Source organism: Cibotium barometz, chromosome 53 (assembly GCF_041138505.1).
Source record: "Cibotium barometz isolate CiBa-2024 chromosome 53, ASM4113850v1, whole genome shotgun sequence".
Taxonomy (NCBI): Eukaryota; Viridiplantae; Streptophyta; class Polypodiopsida; order Cyatheales; family Cibotiaceae; genus Cibotium; species Cibotium barometz.
The window spans coordinates 19,847,530-19,860,960 of NC_141098.1; the positions used below are offsets into that span (position 1 = coordinate 19,847,530).

General features: G+C 43.6%; 1 protein-coding gene across 1 annotated transcript in view; it reads left to right on the forward strand.

The window, feature by feature from the left end:
* LOC147608375 (keratin-associated protein, putative (DUF819)) overlaps positions 1-13,431 on the forward strand; it is an 85,116-nt gene that overhangs the window by 34,595 nt on the left and 37,090 nt on the right. Inside the window, exon 4 of the mRNA XM_086788861.1 lies at positions 7,716-7,871. Coding sequence (XP_086644987.1) covers positions 7,716-7,871 — 156 coding nt within the window. The remainder of the gene's footprint in view (positions 1-7,715; positions 7,872-13,431) is intronic.

The window sequence follows — 13,431 nt, forward strand, 5'->3', positions numbered from 1 at the left end:
CAAATCTAATCTAAGCTATCTCTAAACCATTTGGCCTCTAAGGCCACATTTTTGTGTCAATATATGGGGATATTGGGTGCTCGAGGTTGCTCAACCATGGCTACTCTTCATGTAGCATGCGTATACCCAAGGATGCCAAAAAGCATGCTTTATGTGGCTTTTGCATTATTAGCGGTTCTGCAAACAAAGAGGATGAGTGCAGACTTTCTAGTCGCATAGAGTTACTGATTGCAGAATCACGTCTCACCCATTTGAGGTCTTTCAATGCAGTCTTCCAATCTTATACTATTCTTGTAGTATATGGACAGTCCACAATGCAGCCCTCAAAACAGCCTAGCACCGCTTCCCAATGTGAATTCTCCAAATTCCATAAGCCATAGTTTTCATGCCTGTACACACATTATTGCTCAAGGTTGCTCTTGACCGCGGAGGGAACATTGCTTGGTTCTCCCAGATAAGCTTTGCTCCCAGATTCCCTAATGTCTCTAACCTTCACTGGCTCTCAGAAATTTTGAGAGCACGGTTAGCACTACCACTCAGGGAAAAACTAACCAAACTAGGAAAGCTTCCTGATCATGGTTAGCATAAACATGCTTTGTTCCTGCTCTGCACAAAACTTGAAGAAATCTTTGAACTTAATTTAGCAAATTTTAATTTTACACAAATAAGAAACATGAGGCACCTGGTATAGCTTGTAGCAAGAGTCAATGGAGTTACATTCTTTTGACCATGCAGTCAGATCCACCTAGTACTGCAAGTACAAGTCCTAGTACAATAAGTACAGGTTTGGTATAGTTTAGGTACAGTAGGTACATGCTAGTACAACAAGTACAGTTTGGTACAATAGGTACAACTGCAATCGGCAGGCAGGTACAGCGTAGGTACAACAATAGGTACAGCAGCAGGGCATCATGTACATCAGTTGAACAGCTGGTACAACACACGGACAGCAGGTACAGTTTTGTTTGCAGGCGTGTACAATTGAAGTACATTAGGCATGTACAGGTTTAGTAGCCGTACAACACACGGGTGCAGGTGGGAGGCGGGTACAGAACAGGCGGATACAGTCGGGTAGTGCAGGCGATGAAGAGAGAGATAGTTGGCCACCACCCACGTGGAAAAAAATACCCATGTTCCATGCAATAGTTGCCTTTAGTAGTATTATTAAACTCTAATCAAAGGTTAGTTTATGGGCACCCACACTAGAAAGTAAATGTCCAGTCCAACTTTTAAATGTGTGTGAACACATAAGCTTATAAACATTAAAGTTAACCATAGCTTATGGATTTTACATTTTAAAAGGGCCAAAATGGTAATACTTACCACTTGTTCACACGCCACACCAATGCGTCAGCAAGCAGTACTCCCACGGTACACTGGAGGCGTCCCCGTTCAGTGTATTGGTACGGCAAAATAGGCAAACACACGCAAACAAATCATGTGAAAACAAGTTTATGCATGCAATCATAAATGCATGTGCACATGTAATGGACAAAATCTCCCTTTCATGAAACTTGTACAAAAAGTTCTTGTCGGACACAAAACTAGCACGACATAAATATGAATATATGTCCTGGTCTTTCTATGGAGTGACAATCCCATAGGTAAGACGCCATCGTGGCCATACACAGGTGGCACCAACAGGCTCCCGTCCATACAGCAGGAAGCAGGTCACACACGTGACACGGGTGGCACAAAATTGGTTCCCGTCCATGTGACGCAACACTGGTTACCCACGGGTGGCACGAATCTGGCTCCCATCCATGTGACACCAAAAGACTGGCCCTTTCACATGGGACACCGGCTTGGCCCCATGTGAACATGGCACAAATCTGGCCGCTCTATGGAGTGACAGTCCCATAGAAGTGGCTCCAGAAATGGAGATGGACCAAATGGTGACATCCCCCCGGGCTTCTAAACAACTGAAAAGCCTCAAGATATACCTGCAAAAGATGAGGGTAGTCAGCAAAATAATCCTCGTCTACCCACTTTGCATCAATTGGCAAATAATTTTGAAATTTCACAAGGTATCTCTTGGAAAGCTTCCCATGTGGTAACTTTCTCTCCTTATGAAATACAATTTGCACTGGCTCGAGGATCTCCTCAAGCTCATCAATCTCGGGCGGATCTTTTGTGATAGGCTCTTGTGGATCTGGCCCCACATACTTCTGCAAAAGACTCACGTGAAAAGCATTGTGAATCTTCCAATGACTGGGTAAAGCAAGCCTGTAGGACACTTCATTGATCTTGTCAATCACTTTGAAGGGTCCATAATACCGGGTAGAAAGCTTTGGATATGATCCCTCTCGTCCTAGCCTCTTCTGAAGCCTAGCTTTCTCAAATTTCAGCAATACCCAATCACCTTCCTTGACTTGCATGTCCCTCTTATGCTTGTCAGCAACCCTCTTATGCTTGTCAGCAACCCTCTTATGCTTGTGTTGTGACCTTGCAATGGCTGTCCGCACCTGAGCAAAGGCTACATTCAAGTCACGCACATACTAATCGGCTGCAAAAATCTCATTCTTTGTACGAAGGATGGGTGGCAAGACCACTCTGCCATAAATAATGTCAAACAGGGCCTTTCCCGTGGAGGCATGAACTGTGTTATTGTAGGCAAACTCTACAAGTGGAAGATACTTCTCCCAGGCACTCTTTTGATCCGCCACATAACACTTCAACAAATCCAACACGGCTGAATTCGCAGCTTCACTTTGGCCAACCATTTGGGGGTGGTAACCCGATGAGAACTCAAGCTCAGTGCCCATGTTATCAAATAAATCCCTCCAAAAGAGGCTCGTAGTCTTGGGATCTCTATCCCCAACAATGGACTTAGGCATACCATGATGCTTGAAGATGTGAGCAAGAAAAAGCTTCACCATATGATTAACTTTAATGGTTTTCTTGATAGGCAAGAAGTGAGCTTGCTTGCTAAACTTGTCAACTATGGTCCAAATAGCATCGTTCCCATGCTGGGATCTAGGCAAATCCATAATGAAGTCCATAGTAATGCTTTCCCATGGTTGCGAGGGAATAGGCAGTGGCTGAAGCAAACCTGGAGGCTTTTGCCTATCAAATTTCACCTTTTGGCAAGTAATACATGCGCGTACATATGCCTCAATGTCTTTACGCATGCTTGGCCAAAAGAAATATCTTTCGATCATGCATGTCGTAGGTAAAATACCTCTATGACCAGCATAAGGTGGAGCGTGACATTCCTCCATAACCTTTGGACTCATATCCTTCACCACACATAAGCAGTTATCCTTCATAAGATAACCCTCTTTGATCACATAAGAGGCATGTGAGTGACCAGCCATCAAATCAGTCCATATATGGAAAAAATCAGCATCCAAATGATAAAGATCACGCATGGTAGATAAGTCCCCATGGAAGGCCACTGAAACTGCAGCTATATAAGGCTTCCTGGACAATGCATCTGCCACTACATTCTTCTTTCCCGGAGTATGAACAATTTGAAAATGAAACATGGAAAGAAAGTTTGCCATTCTCATTTGTTTCTCCGAAAGCTTTGTTTGAGATAGAAAATATCTCAAGCTTTGATGATCTGTCTTGACTACAAATTCAATCCCAAGAAGATAATGCTTCCATATTTTTAAGGCATGAATTACAGCCAAGAGCTCTTTTTCATAAATGTCCATATGGATCTTGGCATCATGCAATCGACGGCTCTCATAAGCAACTGCATGACCCTCTTGATTTTCGTGGAATGGTAGAGAATGTTACAAGACCAAGGTATATGGAAAATTGATTAAGCCACAAATTGATAAATAACAAAAATAAACCATAGATACCATAGCATGACTCAAGAGTATAAAATCAAAGAACATAAGATTGGGTGCAATCTCCCCTCTCATGCGTGTAGCCCGCTTCCACAACATGAGTATTTTGAGAATTGTATTCAATAAATAGCGCCAAGGAGCTAACAATAGTTGTCTGTACAACCCCTATACAATTCCCACATGCATCACATTCCACCGTGAATGGCTTTTGCAAATCGGGAACAATCAACATGGGCCCACAAATGATAGCATTTTTGAGTTGCAAGAAGGCATCTTGCTCATTCGAAGTCCATTTGAATGTGGCTTTCTTCTTTGTAAGATCATGCAATGGTGAGGCTATCTTGGCAAAATCCTGGATGAATCGCCTATAGTATGAACATAATCCAAGAAAGCTATGCACTTGATGTACATTTTGCAACTCTGGCCAATTTCGAATGGTTTCAATTTTAGCAGGATCCATTCTTACACCCTCTTTGGATACGATGTGTCCCAAATAGTGTATCTCTGAGAGGAAGAACTCACTTTTCTTAGCATTTATGAAGAGTTTGTGCTTTCGCAACTCTTCAAACACTGTAGCCAAATGAGTCTTATGCTTCTCCTCATTCTTGGAGAAAACCAAGATGTCATCAAAGAATACACCTGTGAACTTACAATGAAATATCCTGTCCATCATACGGTTGAATGTTGCTGGGGCATTGGTAAGGCCAAAAGGCATTACCAAGAATTCATACAATCCAAAAGCTGTCCTGAATGCAGTCTTATGGACATCCTGGGGTACCACACGAATTTGGTGATAACCACTCTTCAAAACTATACGGCTGAAACAAGCCGAACCATCAAGCTTATCCATGATGTCATCTATGCGTGGGATTGGGAACTTGTTTAGAGCTCGATAATCCACGCACATGCGGAAAGATCCATCCTTCTTTTGCACAAGAAGTACGGGAGAACAAAAGGGTAAGGAGCTTGGCTGAGCCAACACCCTTTTCTAAGAGCTCATTAACTTTTCTAAGAGCTCATTAACTTGCTTCATAATCTCCTCTTGTGCGGCACTCACATGATATGCGGGTTTGTTAGGTGGGGAACTACCTGGCACAAGAAGTTAGAAATGCAAGCTAGAGTGGGCTATGGTGGATCAAATATGGGGCAAGACATGATTAAGCATGTGATTAGAAAGTGATTAAGGCAAGATTAGTGAACAATTAATCTAATAGGATAATGTAGGCATGGATACTCAAAAACCAGAAATTTCTCATTAGGCCAATGCCTCAATTTATAGGTTTTACATCTACAAGATGCCAAGCATCTAAGCCCACTGATTTCTCCTTGATTTGTGCCACCTCCCCTACATTTGGGGGCACCTTTTCCTAGAATCTTTCCACACCCCTATATTCACTCATGCTACCCTTGATTCTCTCATTCAATAGATTCTTCTCACCTTTTTACTGCTACCCACACATTTATTGACTCCCTTTTAGCTTTTCGTTTCAATTTTTCTTTCCATGATACTTAGGACATGCACTTGTTGTATATAAATTTGTCTCATAGGCCAATCTGGCCTTCTGTAGACATTAATATATCTTTTCTTTTCTCGGCCATCTTGGCTTGGGCAAGCCTCTTGTCGCTGCTAGCCCACAGAAAATTGCCGATCAACCACTGAACCTAACCAATGCAAGCTTAGGAGAAGGAGGTGATGTACCACATAGTGGACGGGTGGAGATCATCCGTTGCCTACTCGTTTGCATTCTCTAGTACAGACGTATGATCGCAGACGATACGGAGGACTTGTGCTAGTTGATCTGCACTCCAGATGCACGATAGAAGATCTCTATTGCCTCGACGAATCTGTGGAGGTTCCTCTTGTCTTTGCACGGGTATGCTGCTTTGTCATCGGCGAACTCAAAATCGAGCAGCTCCTCTCTCTCTCTCTGCTTGTGTGGGCCTACAATCTCAAAGAAACTCTCGATGACCTTGTCTCCCACCTATGGCCAAAAGAAGGCTATGGCATGGTATCTGTACTCCACCCTCCGCTCCTCTATGGATCTGAGCTCTGTACAGGCGGTAGCTAAGTGACCCTCAATCCACGGGCTATTTGGTGCACTCTCCTAAAGCCGCTGTAAGGAAGCTAGGCTCCAGCGGATGTTCCTCTCCTGCTCTCGAAAGCCACCCAATCTGCTTTGTATTGCCTCCTGTAATAAGTTGCTAATCCCTCCAAGGCCTACATCCAAAGCACCTGTGTGGCTAATCCCGAGTGAAATTCCAACCTCTCCCAAATCTCTTGTATCCTGTTGCATATCTCAAAAGTCTTGAACGAGGCTATCAGAGATCTGGGTGCTCAAAATGTCTCTCCTGCCTTGGACTTCCCTTTGTCCTTCTAGCAAACCTATTCATCACCACGAGAGCGATTGGCCCTAGTTTGCTCCTCTTGTAGAAGCAAGCTGACAAGCTCAACAAAAGAGATTGGACCTCTACCACCCCTCATAGAGAGATTAAGAGAGGTGTGAAACCCAAGGTAAGGAGGCAAAGAATTCAATTTATTCGTAACAAGCTGTTTGTCAGGTACCACTTCATCAATGTTTGACAGCTGGTCCCTTAAATCTTTGACCTTGGTAAGATGCTTTGTCATGGAGTCTCCCTCATGCATGTTGAGATAGGCAATTGCGCAAAGTTGGTTGATTTCAAGCAACAATTAGAGGAGATGTTGGACCAGCTTGCAAGTGTTAAGGGTGCTGTAACATGGTTGCTTTGCGGAAGCATGTTTATGACTCATCAATTGCGACTAGCGCCTAATCAGAGACTTGAACCCATGCAACAAAATGCTTCCTCTTCATGCTTTATACACAGTAGAGAAGATGGCTAATCTACCTTGTATTACTTATCATATGTACAATGATGAACTAGAGATACTCAATGGTAGCACAGCTCCTAAGCTCTCAATGACTCAATGATGCTTGATTGATCAATGAATGAATGATCAATGAATGCATATGACTAAGGGCCTAGACTGCTATTTATAGTGTCTAATGTTAAAAAGCTGGCTCTACCAACCCTGATAATAATGTCCAACTAAGTGTGTTCACACAATAAGCCAATAAGTTGGGAGCTTGGACAATTTTACAATGAACTAGCACAATAGCCCTTACAAATACATGAATCCGGCCAGGCACTCGATCTTTGAGCTGGCCAATGGGTAGAAGCATGTCCACGTCACACCTGGGAAGAGTGTGTACATGACATATGCTGACATTCTGAATTTGAACTCTGGCTATCACTAGGTCCGGACTGCACCGGATAACATTCAGAAGACCGCATTCCACATGTCTTTTGGAGTGAGTTCATGTTGGTGTCCTTTGGGTTGACCAATGCATTGGCAACCTTCAGCAGGATGATGTCCTAGATTTTCCAGCCGTATTTGGATTGTGTTTCGTGACAACATCCTCAATTTCCAAGAGCTAAAAGGCCTACCAACATTCTATCCTTGCCAATGTTTTAAAAGTTTTGATGGAAAAGAGAAGCTTAAGTGGTCTACTTTCATGTTGTTTTCTACTGCTAATCAACTGAATCAGCCATCTTGGATATATGCTTGTTGGTAAAAATTTGGTTTTGCGTAGGTTCTTACTGCGTCGAGATGGAAGATTGTTAGGTAAGGATTAGCGTGGAAGAACTATTTGACTACTTTTTGCATGGGAAATTTGCAGTCTCAAAAAAATGCTCACACTGTATCATGTCTTTTTCTAATAGATGGTAAGTTCTTTGGTGTTAGTGTTCTGTCACTTTAACCTGTTTAACTCAAATTTCTGTTTCGAAAGCTGTCGATGCTAAGTTGGACAATAGCTTTCAAGAAAAGATCTAAGAAAGTTGTCTTTATATTGGTGGTAATCACAGAAACCTCATTCTTTGTTTTCTTGGGTGCAGCTGTCAATTACGTGGCAGTCTCAGAGGCTTTTGGAGTTTCTACTTCAGCACTAGCAGCAGGACTAGCTGCGGATAATCTGATTTGTGCAGTGTACTTTACAACAGTATTTGCTCTAGCTTCTAGAGTACCAAAGGAATCGGTTTTGAATGAACAAGGTAATCAACATCTTTTTGCCATTTTGTGCCTGATTTCTTTTTATTTTTATATTTTTTTTGCAGAAAAGAGATTTCTATTAAGTATGAGTAGACAATACAAAATAACGGCTAGAAGCCGGAACAAAAAGTCCTCATCCCAAAATGTATGTTGATCTCAACCAATCTGGAGCACAAGGAAAGTGCACCCACACAAGTCATTACAGCTTCATAAGCCCTTCTCCATCTTGCTATGTGTTAGTTGTTATTCAGTGTGCATCATCTTACATGGTTCTGGCGGTTCTTCCATTTTATGCAAACACTAAAACTATATCTAGCAGCTGATTTTCGTTTAGAGCAAATTTTTTGTGATGCTGACGTTGAAATAGAAGATTCTTCACATAAAGGGAGCATAACGTGTGAACATCAGAGAAGTGCTAATGATCCATCCCGATCATCTTTACATGTAGGTCCCTTGAAGAATTTCTTATAGAAGAATAGTGGGTTCGATACAGTTTTTAAATTTACTAATGTGCTAATCTCTGCAGTCCTTCGCCTAGAGAGTTTATTACCTCAAATTTACTGTAGTAGTATGCCACGCAACAACTTTTTTTTAAAGAGAAAATATGCAGCATCAATTTTAATAGCATAACACCTTTGTTTGGTTACTCAAGGTTGTGCTATCTGAGATGTTTTTTTTTTGGTGTGCATCAAGCAAAGATCCTTCTATTTGTAGAAAAAGAACGTCCATGCGCTGGTAGGCTACAACCCTCTCATGAGTAAAGAATATAATGTAGCAAAAAGGTGGGAATGGGGTTCGAGGGTGGGGCACATGGCGCGGGCTTGTAGGGCCAAACTCTTGGAAACCAAGAGTTGCTAGGCCGCCCATGATGTGTCCATGCAACACCATGCACAAGAATGGCGAGGTTGGCCAACAAATGTGCCCAACGTGCCCCTTCACTGCAAGGGCCGTTAACATTGTCATCCCTTTTTCTGTCTTGATGGATAATGGGGATCGCAAGAACAGCGGTTGGCCAACAAATATGCCAAGCGTGCCCCGAAGGTAGGGAGGGCCGCTAGCACCCTTGGAGGTACACACATCCGCATGGGCATGCGGAGGCTCCGGCAGGTCCCCACTTTGCATACCTAGCCCCCCAATCTTCCACAAATGACAAGCTTGGGGGAGTTGAAGATAGGAGGGGTCTCTTTGGACTATATATACCCTTTCATCTTCCACACTACCATTGCATGTGGTATTACTTGGCATCCCTTTTCCAATCTTGCAATCTTGACTACCATGCGAGATTTGTACCTCCAAAACCCCCCTTCAATCGAGCACGGAGAGAAGTGGCCAAAGGATCATGAACGGGGGCTCTGATACCATCTTGGAAACCAAGAGTTGCCACACCATCCATGATGTGTCATGATACCACACCATGCCAAAGAACGGTGGTTGCCAACAAACATCCACACGGGCCTGTGGAGGCTTTGGCATGCATGGTGTGGTATCATGACACATCATAACATACGGCCCTAATCCGGAGGATTAGTATTACGTACGTAACATCCCCCCTTCTACACTATCTTTGCTTGTGGGATTATTTGGCATACCTTTCCCATCTTGCAATCCCCATTGCCCATGCAAGATTTGGATCTCCAACACCCCCTTACAATTGAGCGCACTGAAGGAAGTGGCGGATCATGAACTAGGGCTTTGATACCGCCTTGGAAATCAAGAGTTGCCATACCGCCCATGGCCAACAGTTGGCCAACAAATGGGCACCTCTGCTGTAGGGCCGCTACCCTTGGAGGCTCACACATCCACATGGGCTTGTGGAGGCTTAGGCATGCTAAGATAGGTCCCTACTTTGCCTAACCATCTCTCCAATCTTCCAGGAAAGACAAGCTTGGGGGAGTTATAGATAGGAGGGGTCCCTTTGGACTGTATACACCCTTTCATCTACCACACTGTCTTTGCATGTGGAATTACTTGGCATCCCTTTTCCCATCTTGCAATCACGACTACCCACGTGAGAGTAGCACCTCCAACGTTGTTGGGATTTATGCTGTGTATGCACCCAAAGGAGTGCTAGTGATCATCAGTAGATTACTGGGGCACTTTTTACTTCAGTTAGTGGAGGTTTTTTTCCCCAGTTTAGCTTAGTTTCACTTATAAGCAGTTTATAGGTGTTTTGGTCCACCCGGCACATTTTATGGCCGGACATGTGAACACATCTCTTTAGGTCACTTATTATGTGGCTATTGTACTTCACATTTGATGATCTGAATACAAGCAGTCGTGTTCTCTCACTGTTGTTCTCCACGCCTGTGTTTGTACCATCTCCAAACCCTAACCCTAACAGTGCATAGGCCTTCATTTGGTATCAGAGCCAAGTAGGCCTGCCTTTGCCCAGCCAGTACACAATCGCCTTCAGTTTCTGTCCAGCCCGTACATCAGTACTTGTCCGTACCAGTTCGCTGACAGCAGCCATTAGTGCCGTACTGCAGCTTCCGTACCTGTCAGCGCCGCCGTACTGCAGCTTCCGTACCTGACAGCGCAGTCGTACTGCAGCTTTCGTACCTGTCAGCGCCGCCTTCATCTGGTATCGTACTGTACCAGCCCGTACACTGTCTGCGCCGACTGCACCTGTCAGCGCCCTTCGTACTGTACCTGCATGCCTGAATACAGTCGACTGCTCCAACATACGAAGAGTACAACTGTACCTGGTCGCCCTGTTCCGTACTGTGCTCAGTACAGTAAACGTACCTGCACAGTACTTGCCACGAATATCTGCCTGCAGTCGCCTTCTGTTCTGTACAGTACAAGTCGACTGTACCTGCACAGTACAGTCAACTGTACTTGTTCTTTTGGTGGACTGTACCTGCATATGTTCATTTGGTACCACAACCTACTCAGTCAACTTGTGGTAAGCATTACAAATTTTGTTTTTTGGGCAATTCTATTTTCTCTGTGAAAATCTACAGGCACTAACAGGCAGACTTTCTAGCAAAGAAGTCTACAGGCTTTTTGCACAGTTTTGGGTGCAGTAATTTTGGGCATTTTTGGGGCATTTTGGCATTGTGTATGCCATTTTTGCTGCTCTACTCAGTCATTGGTGCATTGAGCTGCACATTCAGAGGATTGAGAGTGCAGGCATATTTGGGTGAACTGTATTCAGTGGAGTACAGTTGTTTGCAGGGTTCTTGCTATTGGGTTTTTTTATACACAGGTATAACATTGTGCGTAGGCATAATGGCAAATCAACAGCAAAGTGATGTATTCACATATTTGTCTAAGGAAGACAAATTGGACGGCACGAACTACTCCTTGTGGAGTTTTATGCTGAAAAATGTGCTTGTGGCAAAAGGTCTTTGGGATTTTGTTAGTGGTGATGAACCACGTCCAGGTCCATTGGCTCCAGAGACTCCTCCCCAAGGGGGTGCTCGTGGACGAGGACAACAGGTACAGGCTCCAGGGTAGCCATTGCATGTTCAAAGAACAAATGCTCAAAAGACATGGGATGCCAGGGATGCACAAGCTTTGTCACTCATTGCATTGTCAGTACAGAGGTCTATTATACCTCATATTCGTTCAGCTGGCTCTTCACAGAATGCATGGGTGACTTTGGAGCAGATGTATGCTGCTCGTAATGAGGCTCGGATCTCATTTTTGAAAAGAGAGCTGGAAAATCAGAAAATGAATGAAGGAGATGATATGTCTAGCCACTTAAACAAGCTGCAGGATTTGAGAGAGCAACTCATCAATGTGGATGAGATTATTCCTGAGACACAGCTTGTGTCCACCATCTTGCACTCTTTGCCAAGATCTTACTTGGCTTTTCATACCTCTTTGAACCTCAGCATGAGGAATGCTGTTGAACCCCTTAAGTATCAGGAACTTGTTGCTCTCTTGCTACAAGAAGAGCAAATGAGGAAGAATATGAATATGAACACAAGTACTGAACAAGCATTTACTACAGGTCAAAAGGGGAAAGGAAAAACTCAGCCAAAGAGTTCAAATCAGAATTCAGGTGATGGTGGTTCATCTCAGGATACCAAGAAAGGTGATGGACAGCCCAAGAAGAAGGGCAAATGTCATTACTGTAAGAAGCCAGGTCACTACATCACTGAATGTAGGAAGAGGATTGCCAAAGAGAAGGCAAAGGAAGCTGGGATGTCTGTTAATGATGCTTCTAAAGCTCCTCCAGAGACTGATTCTTTTGTTGAGGACAGGGATTACTGTTTTAATACATGCAGCTATGATGCCTCTTGGTCTTCACAGGCACTCAGTATGACAGAGCATGCATGTACTTGGTATTTTGATAGTGGTGCCTCAAAGCATATCACATCTCACAAGGATTTGTTTTGTCATGTTGGCCCTGCCCCTGTTGGCAAAACTGTTCAGTGTGCCAACAATGCTTCATATCCAGTTCGTGGCATTGGGGAGATTCAGCTCACAGCCATTGATGGCTCCATTCTCCGCCTTACAGATGCCTTATATGTACCAGGGATAAAGAAGAATTTGTTGTCCATTTCTTCTTTAGCACATTGTGGTATGCAAGTCCACTTTGATGATGATAAATGCATGGTCAGAGACAAAGCTAATGCTTTGACCTTGATGCTTACTGGTACATTATGTCATAGACTTTATCAGTTGGATGCATTTCAGCCAGTGGATCAGTCTGCTTATAATGCATTCACTCTTACTCCAGCTATGGTTGATGCGGAGTTATGGCATGCTCGCATGGGGCATGTAAATTTTGGTAGTCTTATGCTTATGCAGCGACATAACATGTTTACAGATCTACCTCTCATGGAGAAGCCTCCTGATCACATTTGTGAAGGATGTATTTTAGGAAAAATGCATAGGTTTTCCTTCCCACGTGATCAGGCTCTACGAGCAACTGCAAAGTTGCAGCTTATACACAGTGATCTTTGTGGTCCCATGCAGACGAAGTCATTAGGTGGTTGCTTCTATTTTGCAACATTTATTGATGACTTCTCTCGTATATGCTGGGTCTATCCTTTGACACAGAAATCACAGGTATATGATGCATTTTTGGCCTTTGTAGCACTTGCTGAGACAGAGTCAGGATGCAAGGTTAAGACTCTCCGTTCTGACCGAGGGGGGGAATATATGTCACACATGCTGAATTCCTTTCTTGGGAGTAGAGGTATAAAACATCAGTATACTACTCCTTATACTCCACAGCAGAATGGGGTTGCAGAAAGGAAGAATCGGTCACTCATGGAGATGGCCAGATGTATGCTGAGGCTACCACATATCTTTTGGGTGGAAGCTGTCATGTGTGCTTGTCATATTTTGAATCGATGTCCCACAAAGGCATTGGTTTCCATTACTCCTTTTGAGGCTTGGCATGGCCGCAAGCCTTCGGTATCACATTTTCGTATCTTTGGGTGTCTTGCATATGCACACATACCCAAAGAGTTGAGGAGGAAGTTGGATGATAAAGCCACAAAATGTATTTTTGTTGGGTATAGCCGTGAGAGCAAGGGCTACCGGTTATATGACCCACTATCCAGGAAGATATTCACTAGTCGGGATGTGATTTTTGATGAAAAA